The sequence below is a fragment of the Heliangelus exortis genome, chromosome 2 (genome assembly GCF_036169615.1).
Source record: "Heliangelus exortis chromosome 2, bHelExo1.hap1, whole genome shotgun sequence".
Classification (NCBI taxonomy): Eukaryota; Metazoa; Chordata; class Aves; order Apodiformes; family Trochilidae; genus Heliangelus; species Heliangelus exortis.
The window spans coordinates 21,091,001-21,118,576 of NC_092423.1; the positions used below are offsets into that span (position 1 = coordinate 21,091,001).

Here is a 27,576-nt window from a genome sequence, read left to right on the forward strand (position 1 = left end):
CAAACCACTGGGCCTGACCCTGCATTTTTATATGCAGGCAATGGCCCATGAAGCCAGTGATGCTTGGCAATTCCCACAGCAGAAAATTAGTGTTCAGATTTTGCTGACCAGACTGAACTTCATGCCTTGCTGTTGATCTTACACAAGGATAGGGAGAGAATGGGGGAAGGGAAGGATTTTTATTCAAGCTCAAATGAATAAAACAAATGGGCATGTAAATAATCAGTCCCGTTCTGAATTTATGAAATCCAAAGACTTTACAAAGACATTAATGGTGCTGTTACATTCAGCAGACATGGAAAAGTCATATCTTGTTTTCAAAGGCTCTCAACCTAAAAGTTTTCCCAGCAAGATTTGAGGCAAAATTGCTCTGCTCTCAGTCCTAATAAACCAGCATCTCCTGATGGAAACAGCTGGAAAGAAAGTTTTCAGAATGTTTTGCTAGGAAGTTGGAAAGTAGGGGCATAACCAGGGTCACAGAAATGCAACTGAAAAATAGTTGTGTTATAATGTTTCATAGGAAAGCTGTGTTGATAACATCTCATGGTTATGGGATGTTATAATCTCATATTAAAATATATAATAAAATACTGGGTCCATGGTTTGCTGAATTTCTCGGTTATTTGGAAAATAAACTGGTTTTCCATTTCGTTTTAGGGTCCCCAGTGTTCAGAGGATGTTAATGAATGCCACCTTTATGCTGGAACAGCATTAGGCTGCCAGAATGGAGCCACTTGTGTGAACACACCAGGCAGCTACAGGTAACTTTTAAAAACAGTACACTATGTAAAATACTGTTATTCTTGTACTCTGTGTCACAACTGCAGCATAAATTCTAGAATTAAGTCTGTTTATTAGCTATGCACTATAATCTCTTGTAGTCTGAGAGAATATGAAACTCTTAACGCACAGTACACCTGAGCCAGCCCCAGACACGGAAGCCCCCCTGAAGCCATTGTCTTCTCCAATACATGAAGAGCAGCAAGAACCAAATTCATCACAGAGTTGTGCTGGGGAACGAGGCTGTGAAGCACAGATTAGCTCCAGTGACTTGATTTTCTGTTGTATGTGCAGATGCTTTAATGGAAGTTTAGTGCACCGTGGTCTCTTGATGGGGCAGTGGGAAGCAACACGTTGGTCTGTAACCAGCACACAGCAATGTCCCCACCTATCACTGCCACATCATCATCCCTCAGCTGTTACCTAACCCTGGAGACCGTAGGGAGTGAGGAGATGGAAGAGGTGAAAAGGGTAAAGCTTTGGCCCTGCAAAAGTTTTTAGTTGTTGAAAACCTTTTGAAGATATGGATAGACACTCTTGATCACTGGTATTCCCAGCACATCACATAACTCTGGGAGATTCCTTCACCCCCTCCAGAAATACAGGTACTGCTGAGGCTGCAGCACTTAGAGCTGCCAGGCAGCAAGGGAGGAGCAATCCTGTCTGCAGCCAGCTGGCCAGGAGGGTGCCTGAGCTGCCCCTGCCTGGGCCCCCACAGACATGAGATCCCTGGAGCATATCCTGCTCTTGCTGGGCACAGCTCCTCAGGAAACGTGCTCTTATTAACAGGACAAGCCAACCTGAACGTTCTGCATTTTATTTTCCAAAATGTCAAATAATCTGGTAAATAAATAACTTTCAGATACAATAGAAAGCTCTCCCTGTGCAATTGGAACAAGCAGACTGGAGAGCATGCCACAGCTTTCTGCACAGCATTTTGTCTTCTGTATCAGCACAAAAATCTTAGCCCCCACAAATATTTGCTTGGTGTAACAGTGGCTTATAGTGCTTTGTCAGTTCTTGAAAGAACTTCACACAAGGGAATCTTTCTTGCAGTGTTACTCACACTTCAGCACTAACACAGTCTGTTGAGCATCACACTGGCATGTGACACTTCCTGTCAGCTTTGCTTTGATTTTAAAGGATGTTTCTAGGTCTGCATATGAGGGTCCACAACTGTCCCCAACACAGACAATTATCAAGGAAGTGATACGCATATCAGCCTGCCTTTACTTGTTGTTTCTTATTGTGCTTGGAGATGTGGTGTACAGGTGTGTGACTGAATTGAGGTTTAAAAGGACAAACTCTCTGCCTTTCTTGCAAGTGGTGTCATTCTGTCAGTACAGTCATGATTCCTGTAAGGTTTTTTTCCCCAGTGTATTCTTGCCCTCCGTGGTACCTGAACTACAGCTTCCTAAAGTGAAATAAGACCTCTTCATAAATCATACAAATCTTCCTCCTTTTGCATTATGCCCTCAGGATTATTGAGGCTATTGAAGGATTGTTGAATTCCCTCCCCAGCCCCACTTCACTCTCTTCACTGTCTCCCTTTGCACACTGTCTGTCTGTCTCCTGAGTACCCCTCAGATGCAAAATCCATCCACAGGCAGAATTTGACACAGCTTTTGTCAGTAAGTGTGAAAACACTGCTGCTAGTTTTCCTGGGGTCCAGTAACCCAGGTTCCCCCACTCCTGCTGTGGTGTAGTTACATGCACTTGCATGTAAAGAAAAAGATGATATTTAAGTCCCCAGTGCTAATGCCAGGTGAAGGGCTGTACTGGATTAGGTACTGCCAAATGGAGCATAATGCAATTTTTCCTCCTTGCTCAGATATTCTTTACTTGTGTGCTTCAAGCCATAAATCAGGCAATTTGTGAAGTATGAGGGAAAAGAGGAGGTATTCAGGAAAAACCTTCCTGAATCAGGACATTAACAGACCACTGCATCACTTAAATGAAAGACTGTGAGAATCCCCAAGTCCCTCAGACTTTTGTGTTACAATCAGATTGATGGAGGCCTCACCACAATGTGACATCAGCAATGGAAGAGAACCAGGACAGCACTGAGCAGCAGTACATGGCAATTTGGCTGAAACTCTTTGCAGCATGACCTGATTCATGAAGCTGTTCTCTGAGCCACTTCAGATGGGTAGCAGATTAATCTTTGCCTGACTAGGCAGGAGACAGTGCCATTGTGCTCCTCCTTCAGAACCACTCTGATTGCCTTGCTGTGTTCTTGGGAAATGAACATGAAGCTCTGAATGTCCTTTGAATATGCAAAAATGATCTGGTTCCCTGGCCTGTTGCCTCTGTGAGTACCCAGGTTGAGCTAGAGCACTGGTGAGATGGTGTTGGTCTATCTGCCCTCTCTTAAAATAATCAACATTCTGTCTTATAGTACTGCAGTTAAGCATTAAGCTACTGTGGATTTTTTAAGCCCAAGTTCATCCACATTGCTTGTCCTGGGTGCAGTGTTTAATTACCTGCAATTGGCTTATCAAACTGCTGTTTCAACAGAGCATGTGACATCCTGGCAGGGACCAGAGCAGCTTATTGATGCATCGCTCCAAGGTTCAGATCAGCTGCATTGGAAAACCCTGCTTCAAATTCTGCATATAAATGCTCTTACAGAGTATTTTTCATTAGCCAGCTTAAAAGTGATTCATCAGGGGTGTGTACCTGTCATGTGTCTCTGTAAGGAGCAGACATCAGCAGATGTTGCAGCATACAACTTGCATCCAAATAAGTGTCTCACTGTCATTTTAGTTAAAAAATGGTGAACTGATAGGAGGTTTTCTGTAGGCTTAGGTCCCTTTCAGTTGGATTTCAGAGCCTTAGATTTGGTCCCTGTAAAGGGTTTAGTAAAGGGACAGAGAAAAGGGAAACATTATCCAATGGCTTGGAAGCTCCCAATTTCAGTTCTACCACCTATGTACCTATGAGATGTGCCCTGTAAATAATGCAATGCATCTGTCAGCCTGCAAGCCAGATGCCCTGCTGCAGGATCCATCCTTTCATCCCACTGCTTTGTTCTTTCCACCCCATCAGCCTCAAATGCCTCCTCCTGCCCACCTCAGGCTGCAGCTGAGAGAACATCTGTCACATGCTGAGGTGCAGGTGTTAAGGTAACCTGCTCTCTGGGACAGGCCAGACATAGCCTTTCTACCTATTGCTCAAGGTAGGATTTTAGAAAATTGGCATCATATGAGGGTCATAAGCTGAAACACAAGTTTTGGGCACTCATTGACTGAAGTGGCAATTTCCAGGCTTATACTCTTCTGCAGTCTTGTGTTAGACACATCTTTTTCTCTGGAAACTAACTAAAGGCTATGAATTCTCCCTTAGGGTCAGATACTCATGGATATGCACAAGTCCATGTGATTCTTGAGTCTCTGCTGAACACAAGCCTTGCCTCTGTGGATAATCATTAGTGGGATTGTCAGTAGTGCTAAATAGACAGATTTCATGAGGAACATCACATAAATAAAAGAATAGGGAAAGATCTCTTATTACAGCAATATATGAACTTTAAGTGCTATATATAGATGACACTTTGATTTTTCTGCCTGCTTTCACCATTAGCTGCTCCTGTACTCCAGAAACTTATGGGCCTCACTGTGCTTCAAAGTTTGATGACTGCCAGGGAGGATCTGAGAGTCTCTGTGGGCATGGCATTTGTGTAGATGCAGAGAGGGATCAGCCCAACAAGGTAAGGAACAGCATATACATTGTATGTAAGTACAAGGTGAAGAAGCACCGAATAATGCTGATCACCACAAAACTGTAGCACACAATGCTGCTGAAAAACAGCAAGAAATGACACTGTCCAACATAAACTAACATCTCTGTTGTCCCAAGGACAGCGGAAAGAATTTAAAATGCCTTTTGTCTTGTTAGAGTTACTTGACATGGTATTAGATCTGCTACTACATCCATAGGGAGATGGGGAATAGTCTTTGGAAAGTCTTAAGTCTTACTTGACACATAATATTCTAAGTGTTCATCATCTGGGGAGTTCTAAGTTGCTAGAATATTTTGTTACGTAAATGATTAAGAATGACAAACATAATGCATCTGCATTTTTCCTGAGAAAAGGCATACCCATGGTACATTTGTGTCAATGGCCTGGAAGCTGCTTGGGGTACACAGAGGCTGGGGTGGCTGCTGCTTTTACTTGGTGCTCCTCACTGTGGACTTAGTCTCTGACTTCAGGACCCAGATTTCCAAGCATCTGCACTGGGTGGATGCTAGCACGAAATTGCACAGTATTCCAGAGCAAGCCAGCTTGTTCTTTTGGGGAGAAAATCTGGGTACAGGGTGTTCACCCCAGAGGAATGTACTGAATATGCCAGCTTTGGCTCTTTCCACTCCAAAGCAGCACCCTTTGCTCCTTGGTACTCATAATACACCCATGCACCATTCCAGAGACACCACATATTCTTCATGCTATGCTATAAAATAATTCCTTTTCTTGTTTTGTAGAAGTTTTACAACTCATCACTTGTTTTCTGCCCATTTCTGTAGAGAAAGCTTTTCAAATGGGTTCAATGTTGCCTTAACAGTGTCTGCTACTGTGAGTCAACAATAAAGCTCCCATCAGCTTTAATTGGACCAAAGCTGGATAAATACTGGCCATTAGTAAAGTTTACTAGGGAGAAAATTGTTTTCCTCAGAGACAATGTATATTGGCAATTTAATGTCAGCACTGCACATTGCACAGATTACTGAACAGCCAGGCTCACTTCAGGTTGCTTACAGTGATCTGCTTACCCTGGTTAAAAAGCACTTTGATGACATTTGATTATGTTCATGTACAGCTCATAATTACTGTTAATTTTCTCGGGGAGTTTTGTGGGTAAACAACAGGTTTCCTTTATGAGCACAATCAATGAGTTTGTTGTTGCTTCCATAATCTAAATAGGTAGATTCAGAGGAAGAAGTAGACTAATAAGAATACCAAAGCAACTTATTAAACAGAATGTGCAGATTATGTAATGCCCTGAAAGCTTTCTTGCTATAGTTTAAGAGCTAATTTATAAAATTAACTCCCTCTGAACTTTCCTTGACTGTTCTGTCTTAAATATGTAATGTGATGTTTTCTGTGGCAGCCCAAATACCACTGTATCTGTGAGGCTGGCTGGATGTCCCCTCCTGGCAGCCCTGCCTGCAGTGCTGATATAGATGAATGCAGCCTTCCTAATCCTCCATGTTCCCAGAATCCACTCGTGCAGTGCCGTAACACACCGGGCTCCTACTCCTGTGATCCCTGCCCCACAGGTACCATGGCCTTCCGTACTCTCAGGAGGGGGGGTGGTGGCAGCAGGTAGTACTGCCTGTATGTCACAAGCACAGGCACAGGATGTAGGTGGTCTGTATTCTAGAGAATAAATGCCTGCAGGTTATGTCTTATCTAGGTAACACAGGCAGCTGACTCTAACACATGATTTATCCTACCCTAAACTGAGCATCCAAACAGGTCTGATGTACATTCATGTCCACAGGTACCTTCACATCCATCCTGTTCTATAACTTTCATGTAATAGATCTGAGGTATTTTTATGTCCATATGCTCGCTGCCTCAAAGACATATAAAAATCTAATTGTCCCCTTAAGCCATATAACCTGTGATTCCTCTTCCCGAGCTGTGCAGGTGGTGAGTCTTTGTAGTATTTAACCATAATTATGATAAAGCTCAACTGCAAATTGTAGATGTGTGCACTAGAGCAGAACTGCCTCCTCTTTAGATTAAAGTGTGTTTGATTCTGAAATATCCAGAAGTCAGGCTGAATAAATCATTCTTGCACACAGATTCCCCACCCTGTTGTGTTTTTAACCTGTTTTTAATTTTCGTTATTAATGAGAGTGGCAGTTCTTATCTTGTATTCATGAAATGACATTCAAAAGTCATATTTTTCTGCTCTATGAAAAGATTTGGTTAAAGAAGAAAATAAAAAGACCAGGCAGTGTCTCTTCTAATGTCGTTCATCTGCTTCTTTTTAGGCTGGCAAGGAAATGGCTACAGTTGCCAAGACATTGATGAATGTAAAATTGACAATGGTGGCTGCTCAACAGCACCAATGGTTCTGTGTATCAACACAATGGGATCCTTCCACTGTGGGCTTTGTCCACCAGGTAAAATGGATTTTTGTGTAGATAAAAGTGTGGAAAGGCTTAAAAGATGAATATTCAATGGATGAAGTGTGTCTTATGGCACTTAAGATGTTGAAGATTGGTTTAACATCAAGAAGTATCATACACACAAAGCAATACTGTAATATAGAATTCAGAGTCCAAATATATTTAAACTGCTTCAGCTATTAATGAACATTTTGTAGAGTATGTCCTTAATGATGATCCTCTAATCTATTTCTCTTGTACTAGGTAGCCCTTTTCAGTGTTAAACCCTTGATTTGATGAAGTACTTCCATTTATAAGATCACTAATGGGAAACAAGGATTGCGTAATTATAATAGTCATGTCATTATGTCTGTATTAATTGCAAGAGTATCCTGTGTTCCATAAATCATCTGTATTGTCTGTCTTTAAAAATGCCTTGGTAATTGTCACGCTCTGAATGCTGTCTAAGAAGGCAATTTTTCCATTGTAGTGCAAATCAAGCTGTCATGACTTCCATCTTTAGAATTTGTAAAATTCTTTATGAAATGCATGGTATCATTATTAGGAATACTAGCAGGAAAAAGCATCTCTCATTCACCTTTCACTTGCAATTTAAATGCAATAGACTTGGGGGGGGGAGGGGTAGCAAAGGCTCAGTTACTGAGTGCTGAAGAGCTTTCACCACACTGGAAATGTGGCCTCAGACAAATTCTGGTGTGCTGCAGAGGACCTCAGTTCTGGCCATGCAGAGTTGTGCTGCAGTGCTTTGGTCCTGCTGAGCATCCTGGCAAGAGCTGGATGTTGTGTTTGAGACCCAAGGGCAGCTCTGGTCTGCAGCAGGAAGCCTGGAGGGGGTTGGCTCTGGTTGAGTCCTGAAGCCTAAGGAGGGCAGCACATGGTGGCTGAGAGAGCTGAGCTGCTCTGGCCTCACTGATCTCACCTATATTTGGCTAGTACTAATAAACCTTTTTTCTAAAATCATGGGAGGATTCAGTTACAACCAGAATCTGTCCCTGCAGGGTAGGAACCACAACAAATATGCCAAATTTTACTTCAGTGGGGATGTCAACTTTTCCTTTGTATCTGCCAAAGACTATAATTTTACAACGTGAATTTGTATTTTTCCCACCTGATGACTGTTTTGCTGTCAATTGACAGAGAATGTGGGTTCTGATCAACTGACTGATATTTACCTCTGAACAGGTTATGAGGGAGATGGCCGAACATGTACCCAGGTTGATATCTGCTCAATAAATAATGGAGGGTGCCATCATTTGGCTACTTGTACCTCAACACCAGGTAACATTCTCTCTTAAGAACTGTAAGGAATACCAATGTGAATCTCAAGCAGGGTTTGGTTAGGTTGAATTCACTTCACATATTTATACTGCAGCCCCTCCTCCACTGTCAGTTTTACCTCACCCAAAGGAGTTTACAGGCAGGTTAGCTGAAACTAGCAGGCCTTTCCACAAACACTGACAGAAATAGATTTAAGCTCCACAAAAGAGCAGATTTCATCATAAAAATGTGGAGATCTTCACCATTTTATTTTGATGTGGTTTTCCAATTTCAGCGGCTTTTAATTTTCTTTTCCTTTCCATAAAAACCCTTTGACTAGTCCCTCCAGTTCCTACAAACTTGACCTTTGGCTCTCAAATACCCAGAGCAAAGCATCAGCAGGGTCTTTGTTCAAACTGGATACTGACCAGGAAAGGTACCAAAAGTTCAAATAAGTTAGAATTACATGCTTCAGAATGTCAAGGATCTTTGTTGCCATAGTTGATATTGTCATTGTAAGAGGACTGAATTACTTTCTGTATCTCAACTCATCTCCCAAGGGCCAATACCATTTTGTTCCTGTGCATCTGGGTACACTGGAAGTGGATATGGGCCAAATGGGTGCTCTCCTCTCAGTGATGTCTGTCAGCTGCAAAACCCTTGTGCACATGGGCAGTGCTTGGTAAGTGCTGGGCTCCTTGCAGTTAGTGACAAAGTCACAGGAATCACAGAGTGTTAGGGGTTGGAATGGACCTTGACAGACCATTGAGTCCAACCCCCCTGCCAGAGCAGGGCCAGCCAGTGCAGGTCACACAGGAACATGTCACATTGCTGTGGCCAGTACCAACAGGGAGACAGGTGAGGCTGAAAGCTGAGTGCAGACATACAGAAGCTAATGAGACAAGGTCAAACAGGGAGTAGGAGATAAACAGATACACCTGGGGAAAACAGAATTAGTTTCAGGGCACACAAGCAATTTATAGGTGTCTCAAGTAGAGGCAGGAATCTTGGCACTAATAACCATGCTGCTTGGGGGAAGCAGTAGCTGGTGTCCCAGGCTAGGGATGGGGTGCTGGTGGGTGAGAACTGAATGGCTGTCTCTGGTGGGACAGGGAAGTAATTTACCACTTTAGATCATGGAGGAAATACCTGTGATAATAAAACCAGTACCTTTGTTGATCTTCAGCCTGATAATATCTAGTACATTTAGTTATGGGTGCCTAGACTGATCTTATGAGAGCCCCCCTGGAGTCTCAAGCTGATTATATGTGTATGGAGGGGCTGTTTCATGGGAACTGCTTCTACTCCTGCTGGTAGCCAGGTTTTTCCAGCCTATACTGATCAGTGGTGTGAATTCACTCTCACCCACAGCAATCATTTAGTTTGTCCACATGGACCCAGTGAAGGCCTTTTGGGTTCCTCAACAAGGTGTGCTGTGCTCAGGAAAGTCCACACTGCAGATGTGGGGATTTTGATAATTCTGTTGTGGAGGATATTTATGATGATGATTTTATCTAAATGTTTGCAAATGTTAGTTTTTTTATACCAGGAGATTCTGATTCCATTTGTCCACATTGGTCTGTGGATATCCTCCTTTTGATGGTGGGAGACAGAGGGAAAATGAGACATACAATATGGACTTGGTAGTGTTAGGTTGACAGTTGGTTTCAATGATCTTAAGGACCTTTCCCATTTTCTGTGTGAAAAGATATTATCACCTCCCTTTACAGCATTCCTCATTCTCTTTTCTGTGGGTACCTATTGTCTTGTCATTTGGCTATTTAAGGGGCCTTTTCCTCAGATCTAATTACATTTTCTGACTATTTAGAAAGTATTTATTTTAGTCAGTCTATTAAAAGACATGACATGTTCCCCTAAATATATATTAACACTCAACCACAGGTAATCATGACTACAAACTACTACTTTCATGGCTACAAACTACTACTTGAAGATAATAACTGCCAGATACTTCAGTAATGAGCCTACAGAAGTATCTAATAAAATAGAGGAAGAGCAGAGCTATATTTGGCCAGTGTAATGACAGATGAAATGCAATGTTAATTAAAAATCAGGCAATTCAGATCAGAAAACATCTCGTCTTCTACAGCAGCATTCTGAGTCCTAAATACACAGGGAAAACCTTTTCTATTATACTGGAAATCTGCTTAGGACACACTGGACATGAACAGAATGCAAAAGAATACAGCACATTGATTGAATGGCATAAAAAATGGGATTGTTAGCATTTACCTTGGAATACCATGTTCTGCTTTACCTATAAAAGGGGTGTCTAAAACAAGAAATACAAGGAAAGACACATAAGAAATTAAAATAGAGATATGGAAAGTCTTGATTATAATGAGAAGTAATGAAGGTTGAGACAAAAGAAATGAAAAAGAGGCATACAGAATGAGGAATAATGCAGGGAAGGCAATGCAGTTGTTCACATTTAACATTGCTCATTGTGAAAATAAAACTTAACAGCCCACATAACTGCAGTGCAGACTTCCCAGAGACCAGGCTTGAGAAAAATTATTTATAAACCACGATTATCTTGATTTGTTATTTATAAGGTTTAGATACTATGATTCACTTATTTATAGGATGATCATTTGAAAGACAAGCAGTTTTCTAAATGGCTAGATTAACACAGATTTTGATTTTTCAGAAAGTAATTTGAAAGAGCTCTGCAAAGAAAAAAAAAAAAAGGAAAAAGTTGTTTTGGCTTCGGGTTTATTTTGGCATTCACCAGTTACCATCAAGGCCATTAAATTCCAAATGTTTTATTTCTTTGCCCTTGTATCTGCATATAAAGCAAGTAATATTTTATACTAATATATATATTTTATTTTTATAAGTAAAATAAGAAACATCAGTCTTTCTGGTGACTACATTGATTTCTTTAGGTGATCCAGTCTCATTAAATTTATTACATTTGTTTATATTTGTAGGCAATGATCTCTGGCTATTACTGCCTGTGTAATCCAGGCTGGACAGGCCCTAACTGTACAGAGAACATTGATGAATGCATTAGCAACCCATGCCAGAATGGTGGAAGCTGCATTGATGGGATCAATGGCTACTCCTGTGAGTGCACCAGCACCTGGACAGGACCACAGTGCCAGACTGCCCAGCAAGGTATGTCCAAGACTTCCTCCCCAGAAGAAATGGGCCCCCAGGCTTTAGATGCTTGGTATATGTAATTAATATATAAATAAGAACAAAATTGTGATGGGAAAAAAACCAAACCTTCTTGGTGGACTGCAGATCCCAACCCAAAGTCCCTTGCAGTCAGAGTTTTCCATGGGTCTTATTTATAGCTGCTTTCTTTAGCAATACGAGTGTGACAATGAAGTTATCTGCAGTCCCACTGGTCTTGACTAGATGCCAGACATCCTAAAATCAGATCTTTGTTTCTGAGAAAGTGGTCTGGTAAGTAAGCTGGTTGGGAAAGAGGATCTGATTTACAAGAAAATAGATTAATGTTTCTCTTTTGTGTATACTATATAATTTGTTACGAAGCTGAGGGGTCTTGAGATTTTTAATCAGGACAAAAAGCCAGAAAAGGCTTTCAAACTTAAATTTAACAAAAGAAATGTTATCGAAGAAAATGGGAGACTGAGTTTCATAGAACAATTCAAGGCCCAGCCTTTAACATTTCTATTCATTTATTAATATATTTTTTTTCTGTTTGTTTGGAATTTATTTGCCACTAATTTTAATTCTGAAAGGTCAGGATAGCATTCCAGTGAGTATCCTTCTGGCAACCATCTGTTAGGTGGCTCATATTTATTGCAGGTTGCTGCAAAGAAAGCAGATTAATTTTTCACAGAATATAGAAAACTTTCACCAAGCCACTGTGAATTCTGCTCTTTTTGGAGCTACATCAAGGTCTTTTCTATTTTCCTTAAATATCTAAGCAGTAAGTTTTGTTATTCTGTACATACATGTAGAAAAAGTGTGCTTCAACCATTCACAATGTAGAGGATAGAATAGTAGTTTTTATCCACTAAAAAATTATAATATAGTAAATTCTGTAACTTCCCAGTTGTGGGAAATATGATACATTTTATGAAATGGTGATTCTGAATCTAGTTGAGAAATGATGAGATGCTTTAGCTGGACACTTTGAACTAAATTGCATTCTTTTTGCTATTCTCTGATACAAAATATTTCATTTTCTTGAGAACTGAATATTTCTTTAGCATTAGTTGAATGTTAAACTACATCTGCTTGTTATATGCTGCAGCTATGTATGCATTGTATTTTTGGTGCTTAATGGATGTATTTTTCTGTGGGTGTTTGGGATTCCCAGTTCCCAGCTCCCATGCATTGAATGGCTCAGCAAGAGAAGAGACCAGGGTTTACCATGAAGGGTGTTATCAGGCCCAGAAATCTGACCAAAAAGACTAATTGGCCAATAGAACATCAGATAACTTCATGGTGTACCACTACTGAGAAAGACAATTTTACATCATGTTAGCTTCAAAATGTTATTCTGCTTCAGGTGGAAAATGTAAAGATTCAGTGCAGAGGTAGCCTTCTGGAAACAAATTAGTTCATGAATATTTTCCTGAGACAGAGTCAATATCTTTTGGCAGTATCCACATGTTCCAGTGGAAAATATTTATACTTTTTCCAGGGACTATTCTCTCACGGGGTATTTTTGCTCACTTTTTGTTATGTCATTCCAGTTTAGAGGAAATCTTGAAGTCTTTTACAGAATGTAACTTTCACCATTGTTTTAAATGTTTAGGAAGCAAAGACCATAATAGAATGTTAAATTTTGTTTAATTCTATGCAGTAATAGCACAAATTAATATTTCTTTAATTTTCTTCCTTTCTACAGTTTGTGGTGGACATCTCTCAGGCTCCAGGGGGACTTTCAGTTATCCTAACAACCCAAACAGCCAGCAGTATAGTAATGGGGTCAGCTGTGCTTGGGTTATTCAAACCAACCCCAACAAGGTAAAATAGTGTTCAGGTTAAAGAAACCTTTGCTCTGCAGGACCCTCAGCTCATTAGAGCATTTAGTCTAAGAGTTACCCCTGGCTGTGTTTTCAAGGTCTCTCCTATGAAGTTGAGGGTTAGAAGTTATTCATTCCTGCAATCATTGCACCAAAAAATGAGACCTTAAGAAAACACACTGTGATTAGAAATCTGTGATAAGTTTGTGAAAGCTGACATCACCTATCACTACCTTTTACATTGCTTTAGACTGTGTGATCTGTAAGTAGCTGCATGAGAAAAGCTCTGCTCTGATGGGCTCCACAGCTGCTTCATGAGCTAAGTGATCCCCAGAACAATTTCATGTTTCTGATTTCTGAGCCTCAGAAACACGGAATGCTGAATCCATATGGTCAATGGCTTTGTGTAATAAAAGCATTTGAAATTTTTAAGTGTTGCACTGAAATGTATATTCTGATTCTGCTCTGCAATTAACAGTTCCACTTGTGCTGTAAATAACAGCTACAAAATATGTTTCTTCACACTTTAGCATGAGAATTACTAATTGGTGTCTAAATATTTGATCTATTTTTGGCATTTCCCAAAATGAATTAAATACTTTTTTAAACCAGTGGCCTATACAGCTTTATATATACATGACATATCCTCAGATTTAAGGCTGATAGCCACTACTGTCTTCAGCAGAGCTGTGTATCTACAGTGACCTTACTGAGATACTGACTTTCTATGTGTACAGAAAGATAATTTCATTTTCTAACTCCCCAGACAATATTTTCAACTATAGCAAGGATGAGAAATGTTAATTATCTGGTGAGAACACTGTCATGGGAAACCTGGAATGAAGTATTTTATGCTGTGTTTCAAGCCTCTCACATGGCTTGAAATATATACATATATACACTTCACATAGGTAACTGACACAGGGAAATGTGTCTGTTATATGTCAATGTGTCAATGTAGTTTGTAGAAATAAAGGTCTCCCCAGAAAACTTCCCTTCCAAATTATTTCCTGTCTTTTTTTTTTTTTTTTTTTTTTTTTTTTTTTTTTTACCCTTAAGATTCTTCTTAATATCTTCTTCTGTCCTGGAACTTTTCATGATTTGACTTAATGGCTCCAAAGCTCATAGATTCTTACACCTATATGAACACATATTTCTGCTCTATACAGAGTTACTGCATAAACAGTGTCTTAGCAGATGGAAAAAAAAAATTATTTTACTTTGTAACTTCTTGTTAGATTCTGCGTATTGTCTTCCCATCCTTCGCACTGGAGGCAAGTAATGACTGCAACTCAGTATTCCTTCAAATCCATGATGGGCCTTCACCATCAATGCACATGCTGGGAAAATACTGTGGTTCCTCACCTCCTGCAGAGCTTTTCAGTTCCCACAACTCCCTTTATTTTTGGTTCTACTCAAACTACACTATTACAGCTGGAGGTTTTACTGTTCAGTGGGAGTCTCGGGATCCTGGTAAGTTTGATGAAAGGCCAAGTAATTTAATATCTTCATGGTGTTAGAGCAAAATTAATTATTTGTTTCCTTTGATTAGGAAATGTTAGGTGTGGTAGGATAGTATTTTACTAGGGAGTGAGGCTGAAATGCAGGCATATGTGTCAGCTCAAAACATTTAAACTCCAACTCTAGATCTCTGCATGAATAATTTTCTTCTGCTATTAAGGCTTTTCATACCTCCTGTGAGGAATACCCCCAAAAAGCATGTGTTACTGGAGATGCTGCTCTTCTGATTAGTTCTCTTCTCAAAGAAATATCTAGTACTTCAAGCAAACAAGAATTTTCAAACCATGCTTTCCAAACATGACAGATTGTTGGGAATTTGATTTCAAATGATCTGTGAGCTTTTGGGAATTATTTGCTGTACATTTCTGCCTGCATTCTTTATAACACCACATGTGTGCTTCTTCCAGGAAGCATGGCAATGCATTTCTAGAGATAACTATCAAATTACCTAGAAAGTACAGAAATTCAGATTAATATTGTAAATCCAACTTTTTTTTAACTTTCTCCCCAAAATATTTCCATTATAATTGATAATCTTTCACTGTGAAGATCATTAAATAGTTTTTTTTTATTTAGTCCTGTTTTTATAACTTAATTGCAGAATAAATTGCAAAATATAAAAAAAGAAGTGACTTAATGGTTTGTTTGGCTTGCTTTTTGTTCTTGAACTTATTCAGGATCCCAGAGTGGTACCTAGTTTTGACATGACAGGAAAATTAATTTTCTGCACTGACGTGATGTGAAAGACTGTGTTCTGTATTTCTTTTCTGTTAGAATGTGGTGGTGAGCTGATGGGTACTTATGGCTCAATAAGCTCTCCAGGATACCCTGGTAACTATCCTGTAAACAGAGACTGTTTCTGGACCATCTCAACCACTCCTGGCCTCCTCATCACATTTGCTTTTGGCACACTGAGCCTAGAAAATCATGAAAACTGCAGTTATGACTATTTAGAGGTAAAGTTTAATTGTGGATTATGACAACACTTTATGGCTATGCTATTGCAAAACAAGATATTTCAAAACTTTTTGCATGTACAGAAGGGGAATGTCTGAAAGCTAAACTCCACATTAAAATGATCATTTATACTTATTCCAATCAAAGCACACAGACAGCATAACAGAAAGAAAATGGCATCCCACTCCACTGGAGTCAGTGGAGATCTTGTGACTAAAGAGGGTGGGATTCAGGCCAAGTACCTGGTGGGGAGCTTTCACTGTTTTACAAAGTTCAGTCTCCAAACTCCTTGTTGAATGTCAACCCCCAGAGAATTAAACTAAGGAAAACTACAAGGGGAAGGGATTAATAGATTCATATTATAGTACAGTCCATGACTTGATATGTGAGCTTAGGGCTTTTTCTCAAGTCCCAGCAATGGTTACAGAATTCACCAATACCCAGTAATGGAAATGAGAAGTTGGTTTGGAATAGCATGTTCTCCAAAATTGTGCAATGCAGGGCATGATTTCAGGAATACAGTTCAACAGTAGATCTCCTGGTACTCTAATTCCCTTTTCACAGAACCCTTGGTAACTCTCTGAGGGGCACCATCATAGCTATGTAGGTCTCTTTCTTGGTTACTGTGTGTTTGGAGGAAACTTTCTAGAAGCTTTGGCTTCACCTATCATCTACAATATCTTCTGAGGCCCCTGTGATAACCTTAGGTATTGCTCACAGTTGGCACACATCTAATGATCCTAAACACTGATGTATCATTCTGCCTAGATTCGAGATGGTCTTCTTCCAGAAGATCCTGTCCTTGGTAAATACTGTAGCACTGGATCTCCACCCCCACTCCAAACCACTGGTCCATATGCATGGATTCGCTTTCACTCTGATGACTTAGTTACTGATAAAGGCTTCTACATCCTCTATACAACATTGCCTGGTAAGTAAAATTCAGTATTAAAATTTGGTCTGTAACATTTCCAAGATATAGTCAACAGCACATGAATGGATGTAATTAAAAATTGCTATTTGTACTATTTATAATAATACAGAAATGCTCTTTGATTTCCAGCCATTATACAGAATCAACCTAAACTAAAACAGTTCATTTACTTGTGAATATTTTTTTTTCTTAACATAGCAGATCCAAGTTGTGGAGGAAATTACACAAGTAGTGAAGGGGTTATCACATCTCCTTCCTGGCCTAACCCTTACGTCAACAACCGACAATGTATCTACATTATCAGACAGCCAGAGGATGAAAAAGTATACCTCAACTTCACCCACATGGAACTGGAGAGTCACACTGGTTGTTCATCAAATTATATTGAGGTGATTTCTCTTAATCTGTTGATATTGATTACGTGTGCATACAAAACTATACCACATAATTTCTGTCCCAGGAGCCACTGAAGAAATAGGTGTTAGTCAAATGACTAAATCAATTCATTAGGGTTCAAGGAGCTAAAAGAGATGACTGTACATTTGGAATGATCAAAGCTAAGAGAACATGAAAATCTGTCTGCCTTAACACTACTTTTTAGTCAGCTGTACATGACTAAGGTTTAGTTTAGACCTTTGGTAAATGCATGCCAAATACAAGAAAACAGAAATAATGCTACCGCAACTATGCAGTATTTTCCAGAGTTATGGTGCTGGTCAAAAAGGAAGCACACCACAAATATTTTTATATATACATACAAATTACATATATACATATATGTAAAGGCAAAATTTTGATGTCGGTATAACTGCAGTCTTTCAAGTCTAATTCAAGAATTGTTATTTGTCGAAATATAATTATAGAAAAAATATATAGTATAGTTTAAATGCTTCTATATGGAAAATGTAGTAATAATACAATAGTAATGTTGGTGCTATCTGGGATCCACATGAACTGATCTTTATAATTGCTTTTACACCTAACTCACCTAACCAACTTCATTGGTTTGTAGTTACATACCATGTTACATACTATTTTACTAGTGTAGGGTGCCTTTTAAGTACACTAGGTACCATTTTTATCTTTTCTCTGCTACCCCTAAACACAGTTTTCTCCAGCTGCAGGTCTGCATTTCCTTACCTGACCGTGGCAGAGATTTGGGATGGTGCTGTGCAGGGTGAGAGCTCCTGGGGCCATGGGGGCTCCCTGGAGAGGCAGCACGGGGCCTGTCCCACTGCCCTGGCCAGGAGCAGGGCAGCCCTGGATATTGGAAACCCCCCTGGGAGCCAAGGCCAGGCTGGGACACGGGCATGGGGTTGAGCCTGGCTCTGCAGAGCCCACAGCCATGGCCAGGCCAGTCAGGGCTGTGGGGTGCAGGGGACTGTTCCTGCTGCAGCGTCCCTGGGGAAGGGATGCAGGGCCCTGGGGGCTGGCAGGGGGTGCTGGGCAGCATGTGGTGTCTGCAGGGAAGACAGGGCTGTGCCAGTGAGCCCTCAGGGCTGCTCTCAGGGCCTGACAAGCTCTTTACTTCTCTGGCCTGTGCCCCTTCTTCTGTCACTCCATTCCTGTTCCCCTTTGCACTCTGTCTCAAGGTGTCTGCTGTCATACCCAGCCTGTATTTCTCCATACAGCCATAAATACCTCTTCCTGCGTGGAACAACTGCTGCCTACTGCTGTCTGTGTAAAACTGTTGCTGCACCACAGAGCTAAACAGAAGTGAAACAAAGTAGGCCCAGACACCCGGTTGTTAGCAATGGTAGCCAAGCAGGTAGGAGCAAGCCCTGCGGCTGCAGGGTAGAGCAGGGTCCTGTGCTGGTGCTTACACAGTTACATTGCAGTGGCTTTTGGTTTTGTGTTTAATCTCTTCTTGACCAAGCCAGGAGTAGGCCCCTGTGAGCTCCATGCAGTTAATCTGTTTTTAAAAGATGTTATTGTGCTGACATCGTTCCCTTCCCTCCTCCTCTAATTCAGAGACTCTGGCTGGGATGGAGTGTAATTAATTTCTGAAATGAGAGGGGAAGTGTGTTTAATCAAAACAGACAGCTTTTGTTTGTTTGGCCTAGTACTCCTCTTGCCTAATTGCTGGCAGAACGGCAGCTAAATTCACAGCAGCCAGAGAAACAAACCCATTTCTGTTGAACTCAATCAGTTTGTATTAGTTCAGCAAGGCATTTACCTCACTGTTTGCTGATCAGTCACAAGCTGTTCAGTTTCCTTGTGCTTCTGTCCTCCTCTTCTTCCTGCCCTCTCACTCAGCCCAGAGCAGGACCAACATTTTCTGCACAGGATGATCAATGCTACTAAAGCACTGTGCTCTTTTATCAAAGCCTAGATATTCCACTTGCATTTTTCTAAAATACTGTATTACTGGGTTTTGTAATGAATTACAGCTACAAAGATAGCTTTTGGGTGTATAAGTTACTTTAAAAGTCACTCTCCAACAACTGTTTAATCACTTTGAAAAGTTGCAGATTATTCCCATCCCTGGTGGTACCAGGAAACCTGCAGTTTCCACATGGGCCAGAGACAGCCCACAGGCACTCGCTCAGGAAGGAATGTTTAGTCTTTTATGAAGGAATGAGTAGCCAGGGACAAGGGGTCTGTAGGAAGAAACTAGGGACAATAAAACTTTCTATTTAAGAAAGAATGTGACCTGGTGCTGCAAAGGTAAGGTGTTAGTCAATCTAGTTCCTTCTCCATGCTATCCTTCTAGGTGGACATAAAAGATGTTGATTTAGAGGACCAATTATTACTATGCAAAAATTTAGGACAATCAGGTAAAAAAAAATGTAAACTCATGTGAACTGTAGTTCTGGAAATTTTCACTGCTGTTTAAAGATGTTCTAAATATTCCAGCACAAGTTCTCATCTAAGGTGCTCTGATGTAAACACAGAATAACATTTACGCTTTAAACTCAAGTCCCAGGGAAATTAAAAATATCTATTAGTCAGAAAGCCATATCACCAGCTGAAGATTACAAAAACTGGGAAAGCAGGCCAGCCACTGGCAGCTCACCAGGGCACTGACAAAGGTATCCTGCTTTCTCACCCAACCTATGGAGGAATACAGCTGAGAAAAAAAAAAAAAAAAAAAAAAAAAAAAAAGAGGTGATGAGAAGAGACCTGAAAGCTGAATGTCTCTGGCTTTGCCAGTGATTTCACCTAAATGACTTTTTGGGGTTGGGAGCATACAGGTGCATTTAAAAGCAGCTACTAAAGCAGCATTTAAAGCTACTAACACTTTTACAGCAGAAAAGAGCTTCTTTTCTTTTCAGCATTTCTTTTCCTGGACAAATATCAATGAATCCATTTTTATGGATCTCAGCTTGTTGGAAGTCCTATTGGGATAAGAACACCTCAGAGGCTGTTCAGAGCTTTCTGTCTATACCAATGTTCTGCTTGGTCTCTGAATGCACCTATTCCAACCCATGGACTGTGAGTTCAGGGCCTGAAGTTCAGCGATGTAAATACCTTTTTTTCCTCCTAGCACCCTTAATAGTCAGGACTAATGGTTGATGGGCAAATTGATTGAGGTCAGTACAGTTGCAGTGCAGAAGGTAAAAGCTGGAAGTGATTTCCTGATATAGCTTCATTGCCATTATCATGTTTTGGATGGTTGAAATAACATCAGTATACCTGTTCACTGCTTTGAGGGTTCAGAGTTGCATCTCCTTTTAGTGAGTTGTCAGGCTATGTTGATGTATGGGTGTGATGGGACATGTGCTTGTTCTGGAGAAATACCATTGAAAAATCACTAGAAACTATATGGCCAGAGCAAGAAAATTACAGATATCCCTTTTTTCCCCAAGTGAGCACCTTACCTGTCTCTTTCTGACTAAAGGTGTCACTTTTAGAAGCCTATGCTCAGATTGTACTAAAACTGTGGTTCATAGAGATCTGACTTATCCCAATGTCCTATGACAGTAGAGTGTGTGTGTGTCTTCTGTGCTGATCCTTCCACTGAGCTCTTGTAAATCATGTGCTTGTGATGGCTCTTTGTACCTCTTACAAATAAGCAAAACAGAATTCCTTTTTTGTTATTATTTTTATTTAGCAATTGTTGCGATATTATAATTATATCCAGATATCAGATCCCCACACTTTTATGATCTGAGATTTTTTGTTTGCTTTTTTTGGTCATTTGTTTGTTTTGTTTTATTTTATTTTATTTTTGATGACTAGGTTCGAGATGGTGACAGTGAGATGTCTTCTCTTATTAGAAAATTCTGTCATAGCACACTTATGTCTCCAATAATTTCTACCAGCAACAGCCTCTGGATCAAGTTCAAGTCTGATGCATCTGTTCAAAGGGCTAGCTTCAGGGCCATATATCAAGTTGGTAAGAGGAACTGGTGACTGGCACAGTGAACTGATCTGTAATTTGGACACTTCCAGTAATTTCTGTGCTATATTATCCACAGAATGTGTCTCAACAAACTTTAAACAAAAGAAGAAAATAAGTTCATTTATTTATTGATACTTTCAGAAATGCTAAGGTACTGTCTGCAGTGGGTCAGTTGTGGACACTCCTACCGTACTTGGAAATGCATCCCCCTTTTGCTTCTGTTAATGATAAATCACTTAGCACTAGCATACCAAAGATTATATCATAAACTGTAATTCTGAGTAACTATTTTTACTTTTTTTATTACTATCTTTTACTTCCTAATCACCATGTCTATCTGTGTGTGAAACAAATGAATTTAATCCATAAGTTTTCTTGATCACCGTTAGATCGGTCTTCTGTATATACATGTTTATACTTCAGTTATAGCAATATGTTTTTTTTTAATATGTTCTTTTAATAATACTTGGATTATCTGTAGTAGATGCTGTAGGATAGGTTTATAGAGGTGATTTTCTTCTAATCCCATAGTGATACTTGATAGTTGTCAGTCAAGATACTTGATAGACATGATTGCCTTGAAATCAATGATCACAAGAACTGATTCTTGGTGTCTCTTGGCAGCCTGTGGAGGCTCCTTGTCTGGAGCAGGCACTATCCATTCACCTTACTACCCCAGGACATCCCCTCACCCGAAGACCTGTGAGTGGATCATCTCCCAGCCAGCTGGCAATGTGGTCATTCTTAACTTCATTGACTTTCAAATTCGAAATACAACCACTTGTGACTTGGACTACATTGAGGTAAAGAATAATACACAGATATTATGAATACCAGATTGATTCTTATCTGTATGTTCATCCTCCTACTCATCTTCACCAAAGAAGAACTGCTTGAGACATAAGCACTTCTTACAGCAGATACAAAACCTTTTCCAAGTTCATAATGGGACCCCACATCTTTTCCTGGTTCTCTAAAGATGCTATGACCATTTCATCTGTCTTTAGACAGATGGTTTTGGAGGTTTACCTGCCACTTACTATTGAGGGTGGAAGATCTCAGCTTTTCTAGATCTAACTTGTTTTAGGTGGGAAAGTGCTTCTCTGGCAGTCATCAGATTGCATTATATGTGCCTGTGGTGGGCACATGCTGAAGAAAGGGTAAGGTTTGACTTACTAAGGATCTCTTTTGTATGGTTCTTATTAATTCATTTATGCTTACAAATTCAAGTCATAGAAATTTGTATGGGATATTTTGAATACACTGTTCCTCAGGTCCGAGATGGCAACAACACAGACTCTGGTCTTTTGGGAAAATACTGTGGTACAGATGTACCCTCTAGAGTGCAATCTACACGGAACAATCTCTATGTCAAATTCAGAGCCTCCTCTCTTACCAACCTTGGCTTCAGAGCTGAATATTGGCCACTAGACACAGGTAAAGATTTCTTTGTTGTTTTCTTTGTAGCGTGCTGGGACTTTACAAATTTTCCTGTGCACTGAAAGTTGGACATCAGGTTTTATGATGGTGTAATGGGAGATAATTTCTGAATCAGTTGCTGTTTAGTATTCATCAAGGGAAAAAAGACTGAACTTTCAGAAAGAAAAATATCCAGTTTTATAAGTGCTTTATTTTTAAACAAATAAATATTTAATCTGATGTTTTAAACTTCTACAGTATGTGGAGAGACTCTCACTGGACCAGCGGGAACCATTACAAGTCCTGGTCATCCAGATGTCTACCCACATGGTATTAACTGTACCTGGATTATCAACATTCAGCCTGGCTACCTTATCCGCCTGACGTTCACTTCATTTAACTTGGCATTTGATTATAGATGCAATAAGGATTATCTTGAAATATATGACAACAGAACTCTGCAAGAATTGGGAAGGTGAATATGTCCATTAGTTTACAAAGCGGAATTATTCTAGAATGAACACTGTTCTGCAGGTCTTAGAATCTTATTTGTTTCCTAAAATTTTGTGTATAGATTAATTTCTCTGCATCTCAGAAATAGTGCCAGCAATTTTTCTGCTTTGAGTAGTAAATGTAGCTTACTTTCTTTGACCATGGAGTCAGAAGTATGTTTAATAAGTATTATACTGGGGTGAACTACCTTGTGTCAAGAGGACAGCTTTTTTTAAATACAGGTTTCTATATGTGGGACAATGGTCCAGGTCCAACATTTTGATTTATAGGAAATAAATAGAAAAGCATACGTGCCAAGGAAAAGACATGATTTGTAATACTTTCAGAAGTAAAGGAAAGATTACATGAAAGATTGTGAATTTGGATATTAGCACAAATTAACCCAAAGTCTGTGTTTTACAGAATTTTGCTTTCACTTTTTCCTGATGGGTGATTCTTTCTCTTGATACATGATTTTATCTTAGAGAAGCATATTTTTTTTCCCCATTTGGGTATATACAAAATTTCTGTGCTGCCCTAGAATTCAAGAGCATCTACATTACTTGTGAACAGTATCCAGCTGCAGCTACAGCCTGTGAAGTAGCTGGCTACCATGGAAGTATTTTGGAAAATAAGGAGCAATTGACTCTATTATAATAAGGAGTGTTTTGCAACCTTAGTCTTTGGCCAGCCACTCTGACTCCTACAAAAGAGCAGAATGCATTTTAGGTACAGCATAGAATAATTTCAGTAAGAATTTGGCAACTTGATGAACAGTTTCTTCTCTGACTTTGCCACACCAGTTAGATTTGCACCCTTGTACATGTATAATGCTATTTAATCCCATGATATGTCTGAGATCTGTATCATAAAAAGGAGACATTTGTGTGTCTGTAGTAGTTCAAACTTCTCAGGAAAGCTGAATTTTTTCCAGTTAAATAGTCACTTTATAAAGTACTGCCACTTAAATTGAGGCATCTTTTTGCCTCTTTTGCCTTTTTGCATCTTTTTGCTGCAGGTACTGTGGAAGGTCAGTTCCACCATCTCTCACTAGTGGTGGCAACATGATGACGTTGTACTTTGTGACTGACGACAGTGTTGCATCTGAGGGCTTCTCAGCTAATTATATCTCCCTGAATGCATCAAAAGGTAATATGCAAGTCTGCTCATTATGCAAATTAAATATTTTCAGCTGTTGCTGTAAATGAACACTACAAGAAACAGAAACATTATTTTATGTGATAACTGAAGACTGCTTTGGTGCTTCTTCTACCCCTTTGTTTTTATCTGCTTTATTCAAAAGTTCTTCCTCCCTAGGAGAGCAGAGAGTAATGTCTGTAAGTAACACTGCTGTTTTCTTTAAAAAGCTGGTAAGACCTGACATGGCAGAACTGCATGAATTATTTAGGAGAAGTATTTGCTTCGTCCATTCTTAGCTGAGTATTCATGATCTAGGAAGCTTAGCACTCACTTGAATGGGAGACTCTTAGATGCCATAAAAATTTATCTAGTCCCTATTAAGATGAAATATCAATGATGGGCAGAGAGAGCCATATAGGACAAAATTTGGTAAAGCAGCAAAATAACCAGAATTCACAAGCTGTTCTCTTTATAATGACAGAGAACAACGTTGCTGTCTCCAGGAAGGTTTAAGGCTCCTGTTATGCCTTAAATCTGTTCTTTGAGTACCTCCTTTTGAGGGGCCAAGTTATACATCACTGGGGAAAAGACTATTGAAGAGAAGGATGACTGTTCATCCCCTTAGTTTTCTAAAGGAGATGAATTACCCAGAATTCCAATTTATTTAATGGTTTTCCAAGGTGGGAGCAGCACTATGCTATGCTGAGCCAACTATGCTCAGCATAGTTGAGCTATATGCTCAAACTATGCTGAGCCATAGCTGATCCAGAGTTTGCACATCTCTCCAGCACCAACAGAGTTTTAGCAGTGACTGAGATGCACTTGGTAAAGCAGCCTCTTGGTGAAGGACTAACTACCAGTTTCATAGGCACAATAAAGATGGATCTGCTACTGAGCTCCTGAATACTAAACACAGTTTATGTGGGCAGAGGGATAGTTTCTGCCTAGCAGAATTAAACCACAGAAGAGGGAGGCTGAGACAATGAAAAAAAGTAAAAATGAAAAAATACTTTTGTATCTGGGTTATTTGTGTATCCGTAATTTACCAGTTTCTAGCTGGTTTGTTTGTGTGTGTGAAGGCTATGATGGATCTGTTAGATGAATACCAGAAATTATTATGTATTCATTCTATGCATACATAAGCTACCAATGACTTATTGTTTGCTCTTAGTTGCTTTAATAATTTTTTTTTCTACTTTCCAAGTTTATCCAACTTATTTTAAAATATAAAAAATTGTAATTTCTATCTTGTGAAAAATAACTGCTTTTTATAGGTGACAGCTTGGAAAATTTGGCTATTATTTAATCTCACAAGTATGTGTGTAGGCGAGACCAGTACAGATTTTGCCAGTGTGTTTCTATTCACTACCAGATAGCTTATAAATCCAAATAATCCATTTTATCATCTGCTTTCATTCATACTTGAGTTATGTGGCATGGAAACCAAAAAGTCATTAAAATAATTAAGATACAATGAGACTTATTTAAAAGAGGAAATTTCTATTTGTTAGAAAATAATAAGCCAACACACAGGTTCTACTTTTAAAAATCTTTCCAAGAATGATTCTGTAGTTTGAAAACTGAGTTCTTAACTAGTGAGAGGTTGCTAAATTATATGCCTTATAAAGAAAGTCTTTTGTGAGCCTGTTTTTCAGCAGCCAACTGTAATTTCTGTAAATATGATTGTTGCTTATTAATATGACATTTTTTCTTTTACTTCACTTTGGATTAATATTCCATGGGTAGATTTGATTCCTTCCTAACTGTTCTTACAGTAGCTCTTCTCACAGTTCATCAAGATCAAAATATTAACTTTGGTCTAGATTTCTGTCCCTCTGCAACCCCATCTGTTCCTCTGGCTTTGTTAGTTATCACAGTGCTGATGAACCCAAAGTCCAGCTTCACCACTCTGCCTCCTGTGATTTATATTCCCTTCCTTTACCACCACCATAGTGACTGATTTTCTCATCTTTCATCCAAAACACATGCACTGTGTGAGGGTTCAGACTATATCAACACTGTCTCTGGAATGACTTCAAACTGTTCCTCTAAAATACAAGTCTGTTTTCTCTTCAATGCTGTTAACAACTAGAAACTGTTTGTAAGAAAGCAGAACTATGTAATTTCTCATTTCAAACTCTAAACAACAGGTATGTTTTTCTTTCCCCATAGCTGTCTCTATTACTACTCAGGTAAATTGGGCTCTCAGTTATTCTCTTACCTAGAACTATTATAGCTAGAATAAGTGCTTTTTCACTTCAACCACTATATTTTGCCTAACTATGGCAAGTAGCAGATAACTACTGAAGGTGAGTAATAACCCTATAGAGAAGTTGGAACTATGATCTGTTTTCTTTACAGAGATTTGTTTCTTTTGGTCCCAGCACAAGCATAGCAATACTATAAAGTTGTCATAAATGCTGGACTGCTAACATTCATTTTTTTATTAGAATTGAGAGTTTTGGAGCTGCTGGGGCCTGAGAGAAGGCAAACACATGTATGTATGTGGTCTTTGCTATGAGAAGCAACTCCTAATTTTCCTGAAATTGTATCAAGTTTAGTTTTCCCACTGCAAGATATTTAGGCCTGATATTAATTTCATGTATATCCAGTTACACTAAGTAGCAAATTACTAGACATAGTCATATCTAAAAGCTATGGATTTTTTTTCTTTACATCTGCTGCCTAGTTTGATTCTTCTACTAAGGAAAATATGGTTCTAATAATGTTCCTTGTGCAATAAGAATACTTCATGCTTTTGAGCTGTTTTCTTAGCCAGCTAGAATGTAACCAATATCAGAACTGGTCAAAGCTGTTCTGGTTTATATTAGATGTTTCAATGGGCTTTTGCCTGGAGTTATTTTACAGAGAATGAGCTATTGAAAAGATGGATAAGATTATCACCTCCCCACCTCCACACACTCCCGACCTCCCCCCCTCCCCCCCCCCTAAAAAAAAAAAAAAAGAGGAGTAAAAAAAAACCAACCCAAGCAAATATGCAAATATGACTGGAAAAGGTATATTCTTCTCTATGTATCTTAGCAAACAATGTTTTTATTACGTGGTTTATCTGTGACACATTAATTAGTTGAAAAGTAGCCTGAAAATACTGGCTGAGTTAAATTTTCCGGTCAAAAAATTTGAATTCCACAGCAACAGCCATGGTCCATAAAGCACAAACAATTGTTTTAACAGTCTGCCAGATAGTAGCTGTGAATAGTCATATGGCAGAGATACAAATGGAAATCTGTGAAAAATGCTCATATAATACTCAGTTGTGTAAAATGCATATTGCCTGCTTTAACTCTCTGTACTTCAGATGATTAGTTATTGTCTGCCTTTCTGTCTTTTGAAGGGAATGTCTGGTACTGTTTGGATTTCCTAGAATCCAGGTCTCAAATTACCAGATAGATGAATGTCATTAAAGCCATGCAAATGTTATGGTAGATTTTAGTTTTCTTTAGCCCACCTTGGCTGACCACACCACAAAGCACCCAGTGAAAAATATCTGAAAGAGCTCTGTCTTTTCTAAAACTGTTGCTCAGGGTCTTGAAAGATCCAGGTCACAATTTTTCAGTGGGAATAGCACTAGCATCAGTGTATGCATTTTGTTGTCCTCAGCT

General features: G+C 39.4%; 1 protein-coding gene across 2 annotated transcripts in view; it reads left to right on the top strand.

The window, feature by feature from the left end:
* The window catches only part of CUBN (cubilin), a 140,407-nt gene that overhangs the window by 3,061 nt on the left and 109,770 nt on the right, over positions 1 to 27,576 (top strand). Inside the window, exons 6-22 of one of the 2 annotated variants that reach the window (XM_071735142.1) lie at positions 658 to 761; positions 4,363 to 4,489; positions 5,889 to 6,057; positions 6,781 to 6,912; positions 8,101 to 8,196; positions 8,736 to 8,857; positions 11,130 to 11,316; positions 13,028 to 13,146; positions 14,384 to 14,618; positions 15,441 to 15,622; positions 16,392 to 16,554; positions 16,756 to 16,946; positions 20,740 to 20,896; positions 21,527 to 21,705; positions 22,177 to 22,339; positions 22,580 to 22,796; positions 23,832 to 23,962. In XM_071735142.1, the coding sequence (XP_071591243.1) occupies positions 658 to 761; positions 4,363 to 4,489; positions 5,889 to 6,057; positions 6,781 to 6,912; positions 8,101 to 8,196; positions 8,736 to 8,857; positions 11,130 to 11,316; positions 13,028 to 13,146; positions 14,384 to 14,618; positions 15,441 to 15,622; positions 16,392 to 16,554; positions 16,756 to 16,946; positions 20,740 to 20,896; positions 21,527 to 21,705; positions 22,177 to 22,339; positions 22,580 to 22,796; positions 23,832 to 23,962 (2,674 nt within the window). The remainder of the gene's footprint in view (positions 1 to 657; positions 762 to 4,362; positions 4,490 to 5,888; positions 6,058 to 6,780; positions 6,913 to 8,100; positions 8,197 to 8,735; positions 8,858 to 11,129; positions 11,317 to 13,027; positions 13,147 to 14,383; positions 14,619 to 15,440; positions 15,623 to 16,391; positions 16,555 to 16,755; positions 16,947 to 20,739; positions 20,897 to 21,526; positions 21,706 to 22,176; positions 22,340 to 22,579; positions 22,797 to 23,831; positions 23,963 to 27,576) is intronic. The other variant, XM_071735143.1, reaches the window with a different exon arrangement.